We start from the raw sequence: 24,170 nt of genomic DNA on the forward strand, positions 1-24,170 counted from the left end.
TTCCCCAAACTATAAAACAAGCTATAAGGGAAGAAGATAGACTTTTTCCCAACTAAACTTTAAAATGTATTCACAAAACTATATTTTTCTGAGAGATGCTATGTGTCATACTCAAACATAGAAAGCATTTGTAGAACTCAAACATGGAAAGCATTTGTAGAACTCAAACATGGAAAGCATTTGTAGAACAAAAATTTGAGAATGCTCCAGAAAAGCTGGGATATTTATTGCCTATCTCTATTTTTTTCTCTTCTTACTACATGTATCTCTATAAAGAGATAAAATATACATAGGAGGGTAATATCTCCAATGTATGTAGAGATATGTAGAGACACATAAAAAACAGTATACACATATGTTCTCTCCCTGATTAAATAAAATTACTTGTTTGATGAAGTAGACAGAACATTTCTGCATTATGCTCTGGCTTTACCTAGGGTCCCTGAATTACCATTTCTATATGTTTCACTGACATGCACATGCACAACACACACCTCAGAATTTTCTTTTTAGAAAACACATTGCAAGAGAAGAACAAGTGATGCAGCTTGAATTTTTCATTTTACAAATCAGAGGTATGTTGTAAGAATTAGACTTGGAATTTAAAGTCATAGATTCCTGATCAGTGTTCTTGCAGCTGTTTGAAAATCTTTAGACCATATCACACAGAGCATTAGCTCATGATATTTATAAAGCAGTTTAAGAAACTTAACAGCCCCATTCTCAATCACAGAGCCATGTGGCAATTATTCTAGGGGGACTTTGGTTTGGGAAAAACCTCCACTCAATGAAGGGAAACTGAAATTTGTGACCCAGGGTAATTGCATAGTGGGGGAGATTTTTGTTCTCTTCTCAGTTTACTGAGTGCTATTGGCACACACACACACACACACACACACACACACACACACAAATAGTTCCAAATACACAGTGAGCTACATAGTTGAACTGATCTCTTTCTTTCTTTCTAAGGATCAAAACCAGCAGTGGAGGCTTTCTTCATTATGGTCTTTACCCTCATGATGGTGGCTTTTTCATCCATTCCCATGCCATAGGAGCAGGTTATACTCACGTATATATAGGAATAGGTGCCATGGACGCTTATTTTACATTTATGATGGTGAGTGTGTTCTGTGCTTCTCTGTGACAGAATTTTCTCCCTTGTTTGTCCTTATACCTTCCTGTCATGTAAAACCAACTTTGAGGATTTTGTGACTAGGACTCTGATGCTTTCAGGAGGCCCTAGACTGAAATATACTTTACAATATACAACTTAACCACTTTCCTCTCTGCTCTTATTCAGTCTAGGGCCTCCTGAAAGCATCAGAGTCCTAGTCACAAAATCCTCAAAGTTGGTTTTACATGACAGGAAGGTATAAGGACAAACAAGGGAGAAAATTCTGTCACAGAGAAGCACAGAACACACTCACCATCATAAATGTAAAATAAGCGTCCATGGCACCTATTCCTATATATACGTGAGTATAACCTGCTCCTATGGCATGGGAATGGATGAAAAAGCCACNAGTTTTTTTTTTTTTTTTTTTTTGCTAGTTTCTAATATAGTTATTTAACTTAGGCTCCATGTCATTAATAATGAGCTTTTAAAAGAGACTTCTTGGTGACATATAAAATCTTGATAAATTAGTAATTAAAAAAAAAACAGAATAATTGGCTGATTCCCTCACAAAACCCACAGGTTCTCCTCCTGCTGGTGTTAGAGAACTGACAGCTGTTTAAGCAGCAGAGGTGGTTTGGTTAAATTCACTGCTCCCCAAGGTTAAAGTCAGCTCCATGAGAAGTGTAACAGGGTGTCTGGCTTGGACACCTTTTATAACAGCAGTTCTAGCTGAACATCTCTTGCTTTTAAAAATGTTTTAAAATTACTGGAAAATTCTAAAGTCCATAATATTAGCTCACCTGTTGTCTGGGTTCCTAAGAATCTCTTATGTTAGTATATTTCCATTTCATCTTTTTAAAATAATGGTTACTATGTCTTAATTTTTCATGCTCCTGAAATTTGTACTCACATAGATGAATCAACAGATGAACAGAACCCATTACCACATTTCCCCACTACAACATCAGTCAAACAGACATGCTCAGCTTGATAGGAAGAGATGTCTTTCAGTGACACATATATAGCACATATATAGCCCTTTAAATTTTTTTATTGGTGTGTTATAGTTATCCATAATATTGGGATTCATTTTAACATGATCATATAAGCATGGCTTACACATACTCTTGCCAAAGTTTAGTTCTTTTCTTTCTAAATTTGGAATCTACCCGTATATACCACTGAGAAAGTGATATTTCATTTACTGTAAAGAAAATTTCCTTCAATAAATAAAGATGTTTTGTTTGATTCATTTGATACACTGATTGTTATTTAAATGTTTCTATGTAGAGTTTTAAAAGCCAGTCAAAGCTTGCATTTCACTCAGATGGCGTGTTATATACCAAGCACTTGAAAGGTCAGTTCTGGTACATGCAGGCAAACCACAGCACCATCCCTGTTGTGCATATTCCAGCTCACCTTCAAGGTTGGGACAAATGCTGTGTGGGGCCCCTTAGCTGCCTCTCATTCATCTCCAACATTCCTTCCTGCATCAGCATTGCAATACCACTTACTCATAGCTTTAAATGGAGGGAGTTACTACATTTTCTGCTGTACTACATGGCATGGCATCATGTAGTACAGTTGTAGGCTTTGGAAAGTCACATTCTGAACCCCAAATTATTTATTTATTTCTTACATACATGACAATAGTGGAATGCATTACATTCATAATTGTCCATTCAGAGTACAATTTTTCGTAACTCTGTATATAAAGTATGTTCACGCCAAATTATGCCATTATACATAAGCTCTCTTATTTTTTTTGCATTACAATTCTTAATACACCTTTATACCACAATTTATCATATCTCTGTTTGTATATAAAGTATGTTGACACCAAATTCACATCTTCATATATGTATTTTGTATAATGATGACCATCTCCTTCCACCATCCTTGCTATTCCCTTTCTCCCTCCCTTTCCCTCCCACCCCTATTCCCTATCTAGAGGTAATCTTTCTCCCATGCTCTCCCTCCCTGCCCCACTTTGAGTCACCCCCCTTATATCAGAGAAAACATTCAGTATTTGTTTTTTGGGGATTGGCTGACTTCACTTAGCATAATCTAATACCATCTCTAATGCCATCCATTTCCCTGCAAATGCCATGATTTTATTCTCTTTTATTGCTGAGTATAATTCCATTGTGTTTATAAGCCTCATGTTTTTAAAATCCATTCATCCACTGAAGGACATCTAGGTTGGTTCCACAGTCTAGCTATTGTGAATCGTGCTGCTATAAACATTGATGTGGCTGTGTCCCTGTAGTATGCTGTTTTAGGTCTTTTGGGTATAGTCCAAAAAAGAGGAATAGCTGGGTCATATATGCCCCAAATTATTTTTAATGTCATGGATACAAAATGCAAGCCCTTGAAAACAATGAATTTTGTTGCTCTTTGGAAGAATGTAATGCTCAGGAATGTTCTTGTATCTATTCCTAGTTTTTTTTTTGTTGTTGTTATTGTTGTTTTTTTTTTTAGGATTTTTAAGGGGGAAAACGTGTTAGTGGTATAATTAACAGAGTCAGGAGTCAGCTCTTTGTGTCTGTGAGTTCTGCATTGGAAGATTCAACCAACCATAGATGAAAAACATACAAAAAAAAAAAAGAAAGAAAGAAAGAAATGTGTCTGTATCTACAGCGTGTACAACCCAAGAAATGAAATGTTGTGCTCCATTTGTGTACAATAAAACAAAATGCATTCTGCTGTCGTGTATAACTAATTAGAAAAAAAAATTTAAAGTTTTAAAAAAGCATGATTTTCATGCATGCATTTTATAATGTTGAGGAGATTTCCTTCTATTCCAAGTTTGCTAAGGATTTTCTTTTTTCCTCATAATTGAATTTTAGATTTTGCCAAATGTCTTTTTCTGCATCTATTGAGATGATGATTTAGTTCTTCTTTTCATATTATTAATTTTAAAATGATGAACCAACTTTGTATTTCTGGGATGGTACTCAATTGGTCATGCTGCATTCATAAAACATAAAGGATATACTTGGATTTACAAATTTTCAAAATATGATATTATTTTAAAATAAAGGGATTTGATCATCTGCATTATTTGGTATCTATGTGTGGAACCTGGAGCTGGTCTCCCTTGGACACCAAGAGACAAGTGTATTTCTTAATCTTTTATTGTGCACAAGTACAGAGAACATTGTTGACAGAGTATTGCCAATTAAGGATCTTCCAAGGAAGTGGAATATATAATATACATTATAGTCTACTTTTCTTAACTTAAAATCATAAACAGGTTTATCCATGCAGAGGTTTACATATGCAAAGGAAGACTAATGTTTAAGGCAAGTGCAAAGGATTTAAAGAATTGTTCCTAGAGGAAATGTTTAGAAGGTTGTAGGGTTCTTGGAGTACATCTTCTCTAGAATTTCTCATGAAATTCCTGCACCAGTTCTAACTCATGTTTTTTGCTTTTGTAGATTTTATGGGGTCTGACATTTTATTTTGGAAGTATGGCACCTCAATTTCATTGGCTTCAATACTTCAGCATTCCTTATTATGGACTAACAGTAAGCTCTCCTTGACTGTCATTGTGAGTGGATCTTCAAGGTGGGAACAATGAAAATAAAGTCTATACACATCCATTTCCCCTGCCATGACCTATGAACACCTCACATATATAATTTCCTCTTAGCAGCAATGGATGAGGATTTACTAATAGCCTTCTTTAGCACAAGGTCAGGAAGTCATTTGTAGTTTCCTTAGTCACCCTGTTGTTTGAGGGCAAGGAAGAACCCAGAGATTCAGTCTCATAGTAAAGCAGAAAGATTGATGAAAACATTGTGTTTCAGTTCAATGAGAAAATAAATGAGAGGATGGGAGACTGGGATACTTAGCTTATGATTAAAGGGAAAATATGAGAGAAGCAAAGGTTAAATAACACTCCTAGTCCTAGGGCTTTATCAAAGGAATTAACTCCAAAGAAAACTGTTTCTTTTTTTGTTGTTGTTCTAGGAAGGCATTTTACTGCTGAGCCACAACCCCAGCCCCTCTTTTTTTTTTTTTAATTTTTATTGTTGGTTGTTCAAAACATTACATAGTTCTTGACATATCATATTTCACACTTTGATTCAAGTGGGTTATGAACTCTCATTTTTATCCCGTATACAGATTGCAGAATCACATCAGTTACACATCCACTGATTTATATATTGCCATACTAGTGTCTGTTGTATTCTGCTGCCTTTCCTATCCTCTACTATCCTCCCCTCCCCTCCCCTCCCCTCCCCTCTTCTCTCTCTACCCCCTCTACTGTAATTCATTTCTCCCCCTTGTAATTTTTTTCCCTTTCCCCTCACTTCCTCTTGTATGTAATTTTGTATAACCCTGAGGGTCTCCTTCCATTTCCATNAATTCAGTTATTTCTGTAATTTTTTATTAAAAATAATTATTGCTTACCTATGGTGTAATGAAACTGAACAGAAGACAACAAAAAATTTTCATTAGATATTTTTTAATGGGAGGGTAATTCGTAGAAAATTAAGGCAGAATTTAAGAATATTTGTAAGAGATAATATTCTTAGGCAGGCAATTATGAGAAAGATATTCATCAAAATAGCCAAAGTCACATGATTCTTCCACAAACCCCAAGGTGAGAGATCAATGTTCTGCAGTTACAAGAATTCTTCACCAGAACATCTGAAATTAAAAACAGAAAGAATGTAACTTCATTCCTAGAATCTATGAAATTTTAGTCAATACAGTTGCTTTTCCTTAAAGACATCTCTATGCACACAAAATCTTCAATAATTATCCCTTCATATATAATACCTATGAATCATTAAATAAATCAAAGGGGTATACATATCCTACATATTTAAAAGAGGAAGGGAAGTAGGTTTAATGAACTTGGCCAAGTTTACAGTCACATTAAGAACCAAATTTCTAGCTTGATCAAATTCATATGTTTTTAAGTCTATAATGCTGCCCTCTTCAAAGGGCAGAAATGATTATCAAGTAACCTATCACTTACTCCTGATGGGGAAAACTGTGGCCTAAGTTATGACACCTATGCCCCTTCCTAAGATGATCAAAGTTGTTTGCAGTTCTGCTTATCCTCAAGACAACCTTCCTAAAAACATAGGCTAAGAATTCTAAAATCAGGACCAGAGAAGAGCAAGGGCTTCCAGCCAGAGTTATGTTTGTCAGCTGTCACTCCAATATTATGATGAGCATCACAGATGCTAGGGTACAGGATATTACCTGCAGGCCCAGAAAACAGACTCAGACCTGAAGTACCAGCTGGAACAGAGCAGAATGGAGCATTCCTGCCACAGGTAGAAAAGCACCTGATACTAAGACAGTATCAACTGTGCAGCCACAGTTATGGCCTGTTGTCTTGTGCATCTTGGCATTTAGAAGTTCCTAAAATAGCCATGACCTCCCTCTGCTAAGAGGAGCTTCTTCCTTCCTCTTGTGAAGATGAGCCCTATGTAAGTGTGAAGCCTGTGGTGGCTCCTCCTATCTGGTCCCACATTTCCAACCACTGCATCCTCCCTTGAAGCCTGGTGGTGACTCTATGTTACAAAGACGCCACACCCAAATCAAACCAAGGAGAGCGGGCAAAAATAGAAAATCTCTTTTCCTAGAGGTTTTTCCCACTAGTAATTCAAAATACAAAATTGTTTTATTACTAAGAATTATTTCTAAGTTATTTGAACATCCAAAAGGGATTTAAAATACCAGTATTCTCTTTTCTTTCATTAATTTTGTATTAATATCAAATGATTAAAAACAGTAATAGAAAAGTAAAATATAAAAAGTACAAAACAAGATCTTCTCATTTCACTAAAACCAGCATTTCTATTTTAAGAACTTGATGCAAAAATGAGAATTCCTTCTTGACTTGTTGAAATATGTGTTTATTCATTAAAGGACATAACCATTGATAGGGAGAATTCCAAGTCGGTCTCTCTCTCTCTCTCTCTTTCTCTCTCTCTGTCACACACACACACACAAACACACACACATACACACACTCTCACACACACACATAATGTGAGCAGAGGAAAGGACTAGATCCAGATCTTAATGTTACCCCCTTTATGTTACTGCAGCCCTGTTAGTGCCTACTGTGGTCCATGGGCTGGGCTGACAGCACAGAATCCATACATCCAGAGACTATAAGCTTTGCTAAACTATCAAACAGCCTGTTTCAAATTCAAATGCTCTAAAAACTAAAAATCACTCAAAAACTGAAACATTAATTTTTCAACAGGCCCCCAGTGAACATTTCTATACAAAAACAATTTGGACTGTAGCATAATACAAGTACAACATGTTCACATGCATTAGTGCACAATGACTCACTTTATGAGGGAGAAAATGTAGGCTCAGAAAGGTTTGTTGACCCTGAAAATTCTTGTTCCAGCTCTAATCCCAGGGGACTCTCTATATCTCATCATAGTAATAATAAAGCCTCTTAAGACATTGGACACAAACTTACATTATGTAGTTTGGACAGTTATTGTCATGTGTTATATTGAGGGCTTGACAGAAGTATCGTCCCAAAAATTCATTATGCTGCAAAGCCTGTGTGACACAAAGGACAATGCAAGGTGGTTTTAAATTTCAAAACATTTCCAAAGAATCATAACAATTAAATCTTCAAGTTCAATCTTTATTGTTATTTCCAAATATATACAAAGTTGCATATTCACAATATATCACAAATTAACTAATTTCCCTGGAAATTAAGAGGCCTAAGGTTGGGATATTCCTTCCAATTGGCCAAGAAGGGAAATCTCTTGGTAGATCACCCCATAGCCCCTTCTTTCTTTTCTCTTTAACTGTGTAACCCTATAATCTTTATAACTAAAATGATGTAGTATTGCTCAATGAATATTGCTGACTTGTGGTAATGATATTTTCTTGTTTTCATCAAAATCACTTGTAGGAGTTAAAATCTTGGTTACACTGTATTAAGACACGGTTTTCTTTGGAGTTGATTCCTTTACTAGAGCCATAGGGCCAGGAGTGTTGTTTAGCCTCTTTGTTTCTCATAATTTCTCTTTAATTATAAGCTAAGTATCCCAGTCTCCCATCCTCTCATTTATTTCCTTATTGAATGGAAACACAATGTTTTTCATCTGTCATTCTTTCCACTTTACTATAAGATTTATTCTCCTCACCTTTCTCATCTGAAACAACAGGGTGACTGAGGAAAACCCCAGATAACTCCCTGACCTTGTGCTAAAGGATAATAGGAAGTACTCCTCCATTGCTCCTGGAAGGAAATTCCTGCGGGGGGAGGTGTCCACAGGTCATGGCAGGGGAAGTGAGACGTATAGGCTTTATTTTCACTGTTCCCACCTTGGGCACCTATTCACAATGACAGTCAAGGACAACTTACTGTAAAGCCATAATAAGGAATGCTGAAGTACTGAAGCCACAAGATCTGAGGAGCCATGCTTCCAAAATACAATGTCAGACCCAAAAAAATCTACAAAAAGCAAAAATCATGAATTAGAACTGGTCCAGGAATTTCATGAGGAATTCTAGAGAAAAGCATCTTCAAGAATGCTATAACCTTCTGAACATTTCTGGTAGGAACAACTCTTGAAATTCTTTGACCTTGCTCTAAATATTAATCTTCCTTTGCATGTGTAAACCTCACATGGCTAAGACTGTTTAGGGTTTTAATTAATGAAAATATACTCTAGTCTATATCATAGATTTCATTTATTTGGAAGATCCTTAATTGTTAATACTATATTTTCATGTTTTTCTGTACTTGCAAACAATGGAAGATTAAGAAATATATTCATCTCTTGGTATCCAAGGGAGACCAGCTCTAGTACTCACATACATAGATACTCAAATCTGCAGATCTCAAATTCCATTATTTTAAAAGAGCATAGTATTTGCATGTAATCCCAAGCAAATGCTTTATACTTTAAATATACGTGTCCTTTGCATTTTAAATCATCTTCATATTTCTTTTACCTACTATAGTATAAATGTTGTATATGTAGTTTATACTATATACCTATGACCATATAAACTATGTAGTTTAGGCAATAATAACTAAAAAAGAAAATGTACATATTCAGTACATACCTAATTCTTGTTCTGTATGTTTTTCATCTGTGGTTGTTTGAAGTTTCTAATGCAGAACTCACTGACACAAAGAGCTGACTACTGACTATCCTAAGTATAACACCAAGGTGTGTTGCCCCTAATGATCCTGAAAATCTAGGAACATATACAAGAATGTTCCTGAGCTTCACATATACCTCTCTATTTCCATACAACTGTAAGATTTGTTATTTACAAGGATTTGCTTTTTGCATCCATGACATTAATAATAATTTGGGGTTCAGAATTGTAGGCTTCAGGTTTCCCAATGCCTAGAACTTATACACTGTATAGCGTGGTGTAGTACAGCAGAAAACATGGACAATCCCTCTGTTTAAAGCTATGAAAAAGTGATATTGCAATGCAGATTCAGGAAGGAGCGCTGGAGATGAACGAGAGGCCCACATAACACTGGCCCCAACTGGGGTGAGGTGAGCTGGGATTTGCACAATGGTGGCAGTGCTGTGGTGTGCCTGCGTATATCAGACTTGACCTACCAGAAGTGACTGGTGTATAACATGACATCTCTGAGTGAAATAAAATTTTACGACTGGCTTTTAAAATTCTACACGAAAACTTCCAAATCACAATCAATGTATCAAATAAATCAAACAAAACATCTCTATTTACTGAAGGACTTCTTTTTATAGTAGATTAAATACAAATTAGACATCACATTGTTGATGGTATATATTGGCAGTTGACAAATTCAGAAATTGAACTAAACTTTGACAAGAGTATGTATAAGCCATGCTTTTATGGTTGCCTCAAAATGAACCCCAAATTATAGATAACTATACCACATTAATAAAAAGAACTTTTTTAAGTGTTGTATATGTGCCATTCAAGGGCATCTCTTTCTATTGTACCAGAAAGGATGCTGTTTAGCCGATATTGTGTGGGGTGTGTGGTAATAGGCTCTGTTTATCTGTTGATTCATCTATGTGAGTGCAAATTTTAGGACCATGAAAGATTATGATTTTGTAATCATTTTCTAAAAAGATGAAACAGAAACATATTGATATTAGCGATTCTCAGGAAGCCAGACAACTGATGACCTAATACTATGGACTTTAGAAATTTCCAGTAATTTTAAAACATTTTCAAATGCAAGAGGCATCCAAGCTAGACCCCTGTAACACTTCTCATGGAGCTTCACTTTCACCTTGGGGAATAATGAATCCAACCAAACAAGCTCTGCTGCTTACACAGCTGGCAGTTCTCTAACACCAGCATGAAAGGCAGGTAGACAGCCTGTGGTTTTTGCAAGGGAATCAATCATTATTCTTGTTTTTGAAGTCCTAATAAACGTTCATAATCACCAAAAAGTCTTTTTTAAAAGCTCATTAATAAGGACATAGCTAAGATAAGTAACTACATGAGAACACTAGCAGAAAAGCCTATATAGGAGGAAGGAAGAAAGTGGTACATTCTTTAATATAAACTATAGTTCAGTCTATGGCTTCCTGAAACCATCAGATTCCCACATCCAGAATCCTCAAAACAGACTTTTTCATGACAGGAAGGTGTCAGAGAAACAGGGGGAAAAATTCTGTCCCCAGAGAAGCCCAATTCACACTCACCAACATAAAAGTAAAATAGATGTTCATGACCTGTCTTGTTATAGTTACATCACTATGACTTATTCCTATGGCCAGTGACATGGAAATGGATGAAAAAGCCATCATCATGAGGGTAAAGATCATGATGAAGAAAGCCTCCACTGCTGGTTTTGATCCTTAAAGAAAACAAAGGATCAGTTTAGCTGTGTAGCTCCCTGTGTATCTGGAACTGTTTATAGTGCCAATAACACTACAATATCCTGAGAAAGTAAGATCAGAACAACAAAAAACATCACTCACATGCAATAAAATTTTACGACTGGCTTTTAAAATTCTACACGAAAACTTCCAAATCACAATCAATGTATCACTAATTGTGTCACTAATTTCATTGTTTCTCTTCATGCGAACGAAGGGTAGCCATCTTTATAACGTAAATCCCCCTAGTATAATCACCACCACGTGGCTCTGTGATTGGGCTGCCAAGCTTCTTAAATTACTTTATAATTATCATGAACTGATGCTCTGTATTAGAATGGTCTGAAGATTTTGGAATATCTGTAAGAATACTGATAAGAAGTCTACAGCTCTAAGATTCCATGCCTAATTCTCAGCACACTTATTATTTATAAAACTGAAGTTTCCAGCTCTATTAGTGGTTATAATCCTGTGGTGAGTTGTCAAAGAAAATTTGTGTGCGTGTGTGTGTGTGCATGTGTGTGCACACACACACATATCAGAGAAACTTATAGAAATGATAATTCAGTGATCCTGGTGTGAAGCCAGAGCATAATGCACAACTGATTCTGTTCTACATCATCAAACAAGTAATTTTATTAAATCAATAGATCCCAAAGTCACCGTCTTCCTCTCGTTAGAGTAGGAGACAGGAAGAAAAGATATGCATACATTGTTTTTTTCAGTCTCTTTCTACATATCTCTGCATATCATAGATATTACCTGCCTGTATATATTTTTTCTCCACATAGAGATACATGTAGTAAGATATAGAGAAAAAAAATACAGATAAGCAATAAATATCCAGCTTCTCTAGCACAGTCTCAAATAATTCAACAAATTCTTTCCATGTTTGAGTATGACACATGGCATCCTTCAGAAAAATATAGTTCCGTAAATACATTTTAAAGTTCAGTTGGGAAAAAGTCTAGAAAAAGTGTCCACATTAACCAGATAATTTAGAGAATATACCATCAATACATGATTCCTTATAGCTTGTTTTATAGTTTTGGGAACCAAAAGCGTGTTTGCAATGAGAAGTTAACATCTCAACATATTCAAGGCTAGAGACACATCCCCTTTGTCTTGTTACTTACCCACCATGAAGTATACTATAAAAGTAAATATAAAACTTGGCAAGAACCTCCTGGCTAGTAAGTCAGATAAAATATTTCCAAGGAAATAAGACGACACCCTGTAGTATCCACTGATGTGCTCGTGTCTACAGAACAAAAACACACACCACACACCCCAGATTAGTCCCAGAAGGCACAGCCCAGATGAGATGCTGCTGTGCAGACTCCTGCTGCCACCAGGTCTGACACTGCAGCTGCTCACAGGCTCCAGGCTGACCCCCACCCCCATCCATCTCCACCTCAGATGCAGCCTCCCTGGGGCATCAGTCCCATGAGGCTCTTGCTGTGACCCTCTCATGACAGCACTCCTCCTGCTGCCACCCACTCTGGCCCATATCACCCCTCCAGGGACAGAGTCTGCATGTCCTCACTCTCCTCAGAGACTCTGCTTCTGCTGTCAGGCTGGCTCTGCCTGATGAGCAGCACTTCAGGGCTAACTTCAGTGGTAATGGAGGCTTTTCTTCTCTCCACTTCTGAGCGTGAAAGTAACATTGTTAATTTCCACGGCCCTCAAGCAGATTCAGATCACTAAATTTGTTTACTTCTCTTTTGTTAAAAAAAAGAAAAAGACTTCTTCCTCCAGTAATCCTGCCTCCAAGGTGCAGCACTGTCAGCAATCAAATCTTCATCTCCCCTCTTGCTGACACCTTTCTTCCCTAAATTCCAAACTCTTTCACCACTGTCTTCATTCCTTTCCTCTCTGGTGGGTGATTCCTGTCCTGGGCATTAAAGCCTGGGTAAATTTCCTCCATCCTTGAAAAATACAAGGGCAAAACCATCTTGCTCTTTCCTGTAAGGTTGCCCTCTGGGTCTCTTCACTTTTTCTTTGATCCACTCAGAGCTGTGCTTGGCCACATACTTTGTTAACTTCATATCCCATTTATAATTTGCTGCTTACACTTCCACTTAATCTCTACCAAAGCCTCTAAAAAATTTCCGTGGGAGGGTCACTATGACCTATTTTTTTTTCTAAAAACTAAAGATACTCCTTAACCCCTTTATTCCTTTCTTTCTCGGCAGAATTGGGATTTGATGACCATACCCTAACCTTGAAATTTCTTTTTTCTTTGTAGCAGGCCCCACACACTCTTGACCTTCTATCCCAATTGGGACTGCTTTTTCTCACTTAATATTGGTAATCCTTATATATACTTTGTGTTTTACATGATAAATATGTATAATTTAAATGTCAATTTGAAAACATAAAGAACACAAGGGAAAAGAAAAGAAAAATAAATACCAGTAATCCCCAGAATCATATTTTTGGTCTAATTCTGCATTTAACCATTTTCCCCCAGCCAGCAATGTCCCTTACCAGAATAGAGACCAACTCACAGAAATAGCTGCTTCTGGACCACAAAGAGTTTCACGGCTGACATGCTGCTGAAACACTGGTGAGCCATCAGGAAGAACAGCACTGCTGCTCTGTCAGGACAGAATGGGAACAAAAGCACCTCAGTTAACTCAGCACTCTTAGGTTGGTTTCTTCCCATAAAACTCCTTCCAGAAATAATGTAACATCAAATACATCTTAAAAAGAAAAGTAGAGCTCTTTAAGTTTAAACAGATAGGAAAGCCTAGCCCCCTCTAGTGGCTCTCCCAACTCTGTGTCTCCTCATTGGTACCCCTGTCACTCCACACTACAGCAAAAATTGAAATTCTTGTTTGCGGTTGTTGTGCACTGACTTGTTTTCCCTAAAATTCACTTGTTGAAGAGATAACCCCCAATGTGATAGTACCAGGAGGTAGGCTTAAGGAAGTAATAAGGTTTACATGAGGTCATGAGAGTAGAGCCCAATGATGGGATTAGTGAATTGGTGGAGAGGAAGAAATACCAGCTGTTCTCTGCCATGAGAGGATGTCCAGTGAAGGCCCCATCTACAAGCCAGGGAGGGACCCTCATAGAACCCTGACCTGCTGGAAGGGAATTCTAACCCCAGACTTCCAGACTCCATTATTGAGAGAAAATAACATTCTGTTGTTTCAGCCACCAAGTACATGGGATTTTCCTATGATAGCCTGAGCTAACATAAAAATACTCCCTCATCTTCAAATTAACTCACAAAAATGCTGTATGTCATTCCTAATGTACGAAAAGAGAAACATTAACCTAAATGAACCTAAATAAATCTCCCAAGGGTTAAAATATTTAATTATCCAGTTTTGTTTTAAAGTGAAGTAATAAGAAAGTAAGACATATGGAAAGAAATGAAATAGGGGAGGAAACCCCTGGTCAGCTCCTTGCTGTAGTCACCCAGGACAGGGCCATCAATAGCCTTGACAGTTACCCTTGATGTGGGACAGCCACTTTCCTACAGGATTTTCTAGGATGCTCAAAACAAAAATCAATCTGATGCTTATTTATAATATAAAAAGTAATTTGATCGTGTGTATGAAGCTTTAATACTTATTTCTTGGTTAAAATAATTGAGGTTTAGAAAGAAAAGTGTTCAGTTAATTTATACTCCAATAGAAATAAGGATTTCATGAAAGCATGCCACCATCCCTGAAACAAAGAAAAGCTTCCCTTCCAAACCAAACAACTGAACTGACAGTGAAAACCAGAAAGTGAGATGATGTGTGTATCATTTAAATGACTTAAAAAGAAGAGAACATTTTTATGCATGTAAACCCAAGTAAATAATTCCAACTACTTCAAAAAAAAAAAGAAAAGAAAAGAAAAAGAAGAGCCCATAGGCAATTTTTTTTCACCTAAAGAATGAAGAACTAAGGGGTGCAAACTGTTTTTAGTTTGAAAGTTCACATAATAATCAAAGTGAATGGAAAATAGCCAAGCCCAAGAGAAAAACTACTATATAACTTTTGCTAATGGAATAAACATAATATCAAGTTGAAAGGCAATTTTAGAAACATGGGACAGGGCAAAAATTCACTTTAATTTGTTCTCTCACATTTAATAATACAAATACATTTAATAATTGTAAGTCAAAAATACAAATTAAAATGAGGTTAGTGTTCATTTTTTCCAGAAAACATCTGAAGAAACTGCTAAAGTTCTTCTTTATTTCTTTGGCTTTTTCTATTAAAATATTCATGATTCTAAGAAAACACAGCATAATTCCTTCTAATACATAAGATGATTTATTTTACATTAAACAGTTTTATTATTAAAAAAATTTAATATTAAAATATTCAGTGCTTTTCAAGGGGTAACCTTCATATAGATCTGATTTATTTTTATTCATAAATTGACAAATTGTAATAGTATATTTCTGGGGCAAAAAGTAATGTTATGCTTCAAAAATATAATGTGTGAAAGAATAACAAAATGAAAAAAATTATGGTGGTACCCATCAATTCAAGTATTCATCATTTTTTATGAGAATATTTGAAATTTATTCTTAGAAATTATGAATTGTACATTATTCTTTTATGGATTCACCATCCTGTGCAGTGTACCTCAAAAAAGAAGAAGAAGAAGGAGGAGGAAGAGGAGGAGGAGGAGGAGGAGGAGGAGGAGGAGGAGGAGTTGTTCAAAAGAAAAAAAACTATACTTCCTGCTTTACTGAGATTTGTACTTTCAACCTTCATCACCTCATTTCCCCATATGTTAGCCTTTAGCAACCCCCATTCTACTCTCTGTTTTATAGAGTCCAATAGTGTCAGAATTTACATATGAGAACATGTGACTTTTGTCTTTCTCTGTCTGGATTATTTTACTTAGCATAATGTTCTCCAATTCTATCCATGTTGTCACAAATGGCAAGATTTCTTTTCCTGAGGCTGAACAGCGTTCCCTTGTGTATACACACACTTTCCTTATCCGTTAGTCAGCTGATGGACACTTAGACTGATTTCTGAATCGACTATTGTGCACAGTGCTGCAATGAACATGGGAGTGCAGATCCCTCTTCAACAAACTGACTTCAAATATTTTGTATAAATACACAGAAGTGGGGTTACTGGATCCAAATATTTTTTAAACACCTTTTTTCAAATATGTTTAGCAATCATCACAACTCTTAAGGCTATTCAAATAAGCTCACACTCTACACAGGATTCTAACCCAGTTCCTTGGTTACACAGGGTAAGAGAGAGTGCAAAGACATTGCTTGGTCCCCCCAAAGAACTAAACTGTTGGCCTCTTCAAATGATGAGGCACTGATACTAAGCCCTGAAGAAAGGTCTAACAATCTGGTTTCAGAGATAAGGCTGAATTTTTTTTTCATAAACTGAAGAATCAATTACATGAAGATGGATTTGATGAGCCAACACACACTGGCCACTTTTACAATGCCCAAACTTATAAAAAGTTGTAGCAATGTAAGTCAAAAATACAAATTAAAATGAGGTTAGTGTTCATTTTTTCCAGAAAACATCTGAAGAAACTGCTAAAGTTCCTATTTATTTCTTTGGTTTTTTTCTATTAAAACATTTAATGGTTAGCATTTCACTACTTTAAAATTGCAGCTGATGACAGATTCCTTAATATTTTTCCAAATGCTTCCTGCTACATGATATAAACGGTACACAACTTTGAGAACCTGTGATTATGCTGAGCTTGGTTAAGAAATAGTATCTACACAGGGCATAAACCAAGTATTGGCAGAGTTGTAAAAAATTCCAGAGATCTCTGCCTTTAGAAGCTAAAAAGTAGACTTAACTCTGGAAAACGGCTGTAATAATCCTCTCTTCACAGGGAAACACAACCTGATTCAATAGAGAGGAAAATTCACTGTACTTGAGTAAAGAATTAATTTTTATGGTTATTCTTCCATTAAAAGCAACCAGCCTGTAACAGGGATCCATTTCAGGCATTGAGTATGAACTTTCCTGCTCAAACACAGGAGGCTTATTTTAAAACTGATGTGTTTTATTCTCTTTTCTTCCTATTTTCCTTCTTCCCCTCCCTGTGTGTGTGGAAGTAAGATTCACATTTTTTTTGTGTCCTAGTCTGGGCTATCATGTCCAGGTTGTTAACATGTTCAGATCATTAACAAGAATAAGGAAATTGGTATTAGTAAGATGTGCAAACATAGAAACTGGTACCAACAGATCTGACCAATGGCTTCTTCAGGGCACCATGTGGACATTACATATACCTTTTAAAAAGTATACTTGGAGTCTGGTTCCAGAATTTCCCTTTAATAACACTTTGTTCCCCCTTGTAGAGAGGACAATAACTCTGGAAATGTTAATCTGCTCTTTCTTTTTCATATACTAGAGGAAATCAATAAAATTTATTTTTGTGTGTTTTGCAAAACCCTGTTTTCATGATTTGCACTGACATCTGGGACAAGGACTGAGCTTTTGGAATCAAGCCTTTTCTAGACATCAAAATAGATTCAACATCAAATTCCTCAAAGGTTATCAATATTAAAATGAGGATGAGACCATCCACTTCTCTGGCCATTGGTAGGTAACATGAGCCACAGCTGTCAATAATGGAGCTCAATGCCTAGCAAGGAGTGGTTCTCCTTATATGAATTATGATGAGAGCCCTGTGGACTGTGATGTTGAGAATCTAGGTTCAGATTATGATGCAACTGTGTAAAATGACATCCTGGTATGCAAGTTTGGGGGATACATTTTATGACTGAAACTAGAAAGGATCATAACACTGACAAGTGCTTTCCAAATGAGAGGATAAACACCATTCCATGCATGTGTCCTATACTCCCAAATAAAAAGCATTAGGAAAATTGGCTCACAAACCTCCAAAGAAAAATGATCAATAGGACTATATCAAAATTAAAAAATCTGTGCAAAAATGGTACTATCAACAGAGAGAAATAAATCCACAGAATAGGATAAAATATGCATACATCATGTATCTGAAGAGGGATTAATAACTCATAAATATAAAGGACTGTACATTAGCAGCAACAATAACAAAAAATCCTGCTAAGAGCAAAAAAATCCTATTTTAAAACTGGCAAAGGACTTAAAACAGACATATCTTCAAAAATCTAATGGAACGCTGTTATTTCAAAAAAGAAAAAATAATCAATTTTGATGAGAATGTGGAGAGATTGGAACTCTATGTTCTGCTGCTAAGAAGGTAAAATGAAGTAGAAGAGAGTATGGCATTAGTTAAAAAAATCAACAGAATTTCCAAATGATACAGAAGTTCTACTTCTGGTATCTTCTCCAAAGCCCTATTGAAAACAGAATTCAAATAGCTATGTGTATACCCATAGCAGCATCACACAAATAACCAAGATGTGTAGGCAATCCCTATTTTTTAGCAATGGATGAGTGGACAAATAAAATGTAGTATATACATATAATAGAATATTTTTCAACCTTAAAACAGAAAAAAATAGAATACCTTAATTTAGAAGAACCTTAAGGACATTATGCTAAGGTAAATAAGGCAGTCATAAAAAGATGAGTATAGTATGCCTGCACATTCATGAGCTTCCTAGAATAGCCAAATGCAGAAACAGAAAATTGCAGATGGTTGCAGAGGTGGCAGAGGTGGCTGTGGGTGGTTTCTTTTAGGTGGGTTGAAGATTCCCCCTGGGAAGATGAAGAAACGCTCTGGAGTTGGATGGTGGTGATAGTTGACAATGTGAATATATTTGATGTCCCGGAACTGTGCACTTAGAAATGGTTAAGATGTGTATGAGATGTGTGTAACTTACCACCACACAAGTATACATATATGTGAAAAAAATTAACTCTTCTATTCAGTTTTCAATACATTTACTGTCCCTACCCCATAATAAAACACCAATGTTTACCCTCTATTGTCATAAATTCAAATTATTTTTAATTGTTATACATAGCAGTAGAATCTATTTTGATACAATAAGTTCAAATTCTTAATAGATGCCCCTGAGCTTGAGCAAAGTGACAGAATTTTCTCAAAATCAAGAGCTAATTTTACTTACCTATTTTGTATTTCAGTACAATCATTTTTTAGCCAAAGGAAAGTAGCGCCTACAATAATTCCCAGAATGAATGTGGAAATTATCTTTTCAAAAAGAAAAAAAATGAAAACAGAAAGAAAAGAGTTTCAATTGCATGTAAAAATTTTATTATTAAAATATATATATATATATATTTTAGCAATGGATGAGTGGACAAATAAAATGTAGTATATACATATGATAGGATATCATATGTATATACTACATTTTATTTATATCATACTACCTAATCAAATTTCTCCACTAAAATACACACTTTAAATGACTTGGCCAGATTCCCACTACTTTCTAAATCAGTCATTAACTGGAACTGAACTCTCAACTATCATGCCAGTGAACATGCAGCTTTATACTTCAAGAAGATCAAGTAAAAACAGGATGTCTTTACTCTGATCATTGGAAATGAATGAAATTTCAAGGCTGAGGAGGTAGCTTACCAATAGAATGTTGTCATAGCACATGCCACATCCTAGGTTTTGACCCTCACCACTTCCAAATAAAGAGATAAACAAGAATATAATAACATATATACACACACTCATACAAATTCTAACAATGGGATTGTGAATGATAATGCAGTAGTAATAGACACCTTTCCAACTTGTGGGATATCCCCACCTGCACTGGAAAGTACATTGTCACTGTCACCAAAGCACTCAGCCAGTTGAGGACACCCAAAGGTTCCATGACCATCTCCAATGACATTGCTTATCTTCCAATCCCAGCCAGTGAGGTCTACATTTACTTGGCACACCTGAGCCTCAAATTCTTTCTTTGCCATTCTCATTCATCTTTACTTACACAGTCTGTATGAGTGGCTCCCATAGAGAATGGACCAACATAACACTTGTTTGTAGAATAAAAAGTGGCTTAAGAGTGATTTAATTGTCAAAAAGTTAAGGGTTACATTGTGATATAGTCTATGTAAGGAATTCCTCTTATAATTATTCTTGCTTTAAATATAATAATAGAGAAAATTGTAATGCAAAGAAAACAAAATATGCTACCATATATCTTGGAAACATCAAAATAAAAAGAAACCTCAACATTATTGTAACATCAAGCCATGAGCTAATTTGTAAAGGACACTTATGGCAAGAAGTCAAACAAAAGGCAAAAACAGAATCATAGTCTGTAAATACTAGTTTGTAAAGACCAGATGCTGGAAACAATATTATTTAAATGTTTCACCTATGAGATGTTCTTAAAATTCATTTGCTAATAAGAGAAATTTAGGGAGGAAAATCCTTTGCCCTGACATTTTTCAAATACCTTCAGGATATGCTCTATTTCATTTCAATAGCTCAAACTTTCAAAACAAATGCAGTTGGTTCTATTGACATGCAGCACACACATGTATACAAGAATCTATACTTTTACACAGTATGACTTTTAAGATATTAAGACTTCCAAATAGATGCTCTGCATTCTTTGCTTCTTTTGCATCCAAACTTGACATCTTACACTGACTGAATATTACCATTAGGATGTTTCCTAGATATTTTCAGTTTTCAAACATATTGACAAAATGATGAATCCTGGATCATACCATGCTTTCACAAGGTTTATATGTGGTATTTCTTCTGCCATAAAGAAAAAGAAAGCCTTTGAGCAAACTGAAACTCTCACAACAGAGCAAATGACACTATCTATGAGATTTGTGCATCTGTCCACTAGTCTCTTTCAAAAGACATAAAAAAAAGAAATTTTCCAACCATCTTACTCTGCTTTTGTTCAGATGTATTTAAACAACATTTCATTTCTCAAGGTGTGTTTTGAGTGATGTTTGTAGCTTTCTCTTAAAAAAGAAGTAGAAGGAGGATGAGGAGGATCCATAGTCAAATGTTTGTTTTTTATGTGAATATAAACAATGAACTTCCAGGTGATTAGTGATAATGTCGTCCAAGTTGATTTGTTCAGAAAACTTGGCACATTAAAAGAACATTAAATCTTCTTTTTCCAATAATCTATTCATTCCTAGATCTTCTCAGTATTTTATCTGGTTAGATGTCAAGTCTGAATCATGTCAAAAAGTCCAGAACAAAGTACAACAATAAGACAATAAATACAGAATTATCAGCAGGAGTCATAAAACTTTTTAACAACTCCATTTTTACAAACTTAGAGAAATAAAAATAATGTGAGAATAAGAACCCTGTGCAAGGGTCAGTAAACTACAACACACAGATCAATAGCCTCCTATTTTTCTTAAGCATATAAGCTAAAAATGGTTAGATTTTTTCCCATTAATTGGGAGAAACAAATCAAGAATAATATTTCCTGCAATATGGAACATCTAAAGAATTCAAAATTCAGTGTCCATGAATAGCATATGTATTAGCTGTGGCTACTTTGATGCTGAAGCGGCAGGGTTGACTACTCCAGACAAAGGCCATCTATAGCTCTCAAAGTCCAAAATATTTACTATCTGGGCCTTTATCAAAGAGTATTTGCCTGCTCCTGAGCTAATATTCCAGCATTTACAAACGGGAACAATAGTTGTCCTGCTAAACTCAGGGAGCTACAAGGTTCTACCCTTATTTTAGAGACTGCATCTTTTCTGAACACTGTTGGAATTCCTTCTGTGGAACTGAGTTTGCTGATGAGGCAAGTAGGCTGAATGTGCAACCTGTTGTCTGCACCTTAAGGAAGCCTAGACCCAAATCATGCACAATCCTGGTATTTTACAGATAGGTGTGTTCTAATAATGCCTGCCCGTAACTACCATATATGTATTGGACAAGACATACCAGTTATAGAGGCAAAAAAGAAAGACCTAATGCATAAATTACTCTAAAGAATCAAATCACTACATCATCTCACTACTGAACAATGGGCAACTAAGGTTCCATGATGTAACTCACCTGACAATTTTCCAAATGAAATAACATCTATTATGAAGAATAAAATGTAACTTTTGGTTGACAAGACACTAAAATGCCTGTATTCTGAGAGATATGCCAAAGCACAGGATCAAAAACGTTTGCAGGATGGAAAGCATGATTGAGAAGGAGATGCTGGCTCTCAGGCACACTTGCAAATCAATAATACTTAAAAATGAAAAGTATGGTGCTTGTGCAGGGAAGTCAGTTATTTGGAGCCAAAACCAAGCCACATCTAAATATTCCACAGAAACTCAATGATTGATAATAAAAATAATACCCCACCACAACAAGCTAAATTGATTTTCTTATAAACTACCTGAGGAGAACTAGTTTTTTGTGTGACATAGGGCCATGAATAAATAAAAAAATTGGCTGGCTTTATAGCTCAGGGATACAGCAATTGTTTAGCATGTATGAGGCTCTAAATTCAGTCCTAGCACTGCGGTGGGGAGAAAAAAAAAAAAAAACCTTAGAAGTGAAACAACTACTACAGAGCCAGTAAAAGGAAAAAAAAGAACACCATCACGTCTTATATAAAGGAGTTAAGCAGACATGAATAGCCTTGTTTAGTCTGGTTATTTCCTGTGCATAAACTGCACATTCTTTGAGACATCTATGGCTTTACCAGGATTAGAATCTCTTAACGAGGAGGGTCAATTATAAGGAACAGCATTCTGCCTACAGTCTCTTCCCTCAGACAGTGCACAGAACAAACTACCATCAGGAATAGTCAATAAGACTAGGTTCCTTCAACATCTGATATCAAGAGCAAACCAACCGGGGCTGGGGATGTGGCTCAAGTGGTAGCACGCTTGCCTGGCATGTGTGCAGCCCAGGTTTGATCCTCAGCACCACATACAAACAAAGATGTTATGTCCACCGAAAATTAAAAAAAAATAAATAAATATAAGAGCAAACCAACCATAGTCCATCTATCTTCTCCCTTCCCCTTTTGTATTTTCTTTCTCTTTAAAACCTCGTCATAGTCTCTTCTACCATATGGCACACCATGAATTTTCTGTTTTCAGATATCATGTCTCTGTCCTCATAAGAAAATAAAATCTATGCCAGTAGAGGTTTTAATTTTTACCCATTTCATTCACCAGTAGAGTATCAAAATGGAATACATACTCTTGAGTTGAACTTTTCAAATGAATCAATAAATGATTGTGGACAACTACTAGAAAATACTATATTTAGTTGATATTTTCTTTTCTTGACACTTTTTAAAAAATAAAATTTTGTTGAAGATTTTCCATTAAAATTTGTCTACATCATCAAAATTTTGAGTTATATAGTCCAGGAAAACACTTTAAAAAGCATTGCAAAGGTAGAAATGTAATTGTGTCTTACCTGATGTGTTATTCAGCTTTTTATCATTGTGAAAAAAATACCTAAGAAAATCAACTTAAAGGAGATATTATAACTTTCATATGAGGTGTCCCCTGAAAACTTATTTGATAATGCAGCAATATTCAGAGGTGGAATGGTTGAATTGTGACAGCTGTAATCTGACCTGTCCATCCATTACTATGGAATGTCTGAGTAGTAACTGCAGACACATGGGGTGTGGTGGGAGGAGGTGGGTCACTGGGGAGCATGCCCAGAAAGTATTGTTCTTCCTGAGGCCCCTTCTCACTCTCACTCTCTGCTTCTGAGCATTTACACTTATTTGTATAAGTGCTACCTCCCCTTGGGCCCAGAACAATGGAGTCAGTCCTCTATGAACTGAGACTTTCTGAAACCATGAGACTCAAATTACCTTTTCCTCCGGAAGTTGTTTTCTGCTATTTTGGTCACAGAAAAAAGGACACTGACAGGAGATAAGATTTATTTTGGTTCACAGTTTCAGAGGTTTCAGTCCATGGTCTATTAGCTAGATTGTTTTGGGCCTGAGGTGAGGCAGAACATCATGGCAGGAGGGCATGATGAAGAAAAGCTGCTTACCTCACGGCAGCCAGGAAGCAGAGAGCAAAGGAGGAACCACAGACAAGATAGTCCCTTCCAGGGCAACCCCCCACCACCCCAGAGACCACTTATTTCAATTAGGCCTCACCTCCTACTTTCCCAACCTCCCAATACTGCCACCAAACTATGAATCCCTCCATCCTTTGATGAGGTCAGATGATCCAACCACTTTCCAAGAGCCTCACCTCTGAATACTGCTCTATGGGGACTATGCCTTCAATACATGAGTCTTTGGGGGAAGACTTACATCATTTCCAAACTATTACACT

At 36.1% G+C, this 24,170-nt stretch overlaps 1 protein-coding gene across 1 annotated transcript in view; it reads right to left on the minus strand.

Moving 5' to 3' along the window:
* Positions 1-5,754: 5,754 nt before the first annotated feature.
* The window catches only part of LOC107153638 (broad substrate specificity ATP-binding cassette transporter ABCG2-like), a 40,180-nt gene continuing 21,764 nt past the window's right edge, over positions 5,755-24,170 (minus strand). The window contains exons 11-17 of the mRNA XM_015499173.1: positions 19,010-19,092; positions 13,488-13,577; positions 12,114-12,238; positions 10,801-10,955; positions 8,493-8,582; positions 7,587-7,672; positions 5,755-5,779 (exon numbers count right to left, since the gene is read on the minus strand). Of these exons, the coding sequence (XP_015354659.1) occupies positions 5,755-5,779; positions 7,587-7,672; positions 8,493-8,582; positions 10,801-10,955; positions 12,114-12,238; positions 13,488-13,577; positions 19,010-19,092 (654 nt within the window). The remainder of the gene's footprint in view (positions 5,780-7,586; positions 7,673-8,492; positions 8,583-10,800; positions 10,956-12,113; positions 12,239-13,487; positions 13,578-19,009; positions 19,093-24,170) is intronic.

The sequence above is a fragment of the Marmota marmota genome, unplaced genomic scaffold, assembly GCF_001458135.2.
Source record: "Marmota marmota marmota unplaced genomic scaffold, marMar, whole genome shotgun sequence".
NCBI classification, from domain to species: domain Eukaryota; kingdom Metazoa; phylum Chordata; class Mammalia; order Rodentia; family Sciuridae; genus Marmota; species Marmota marmota.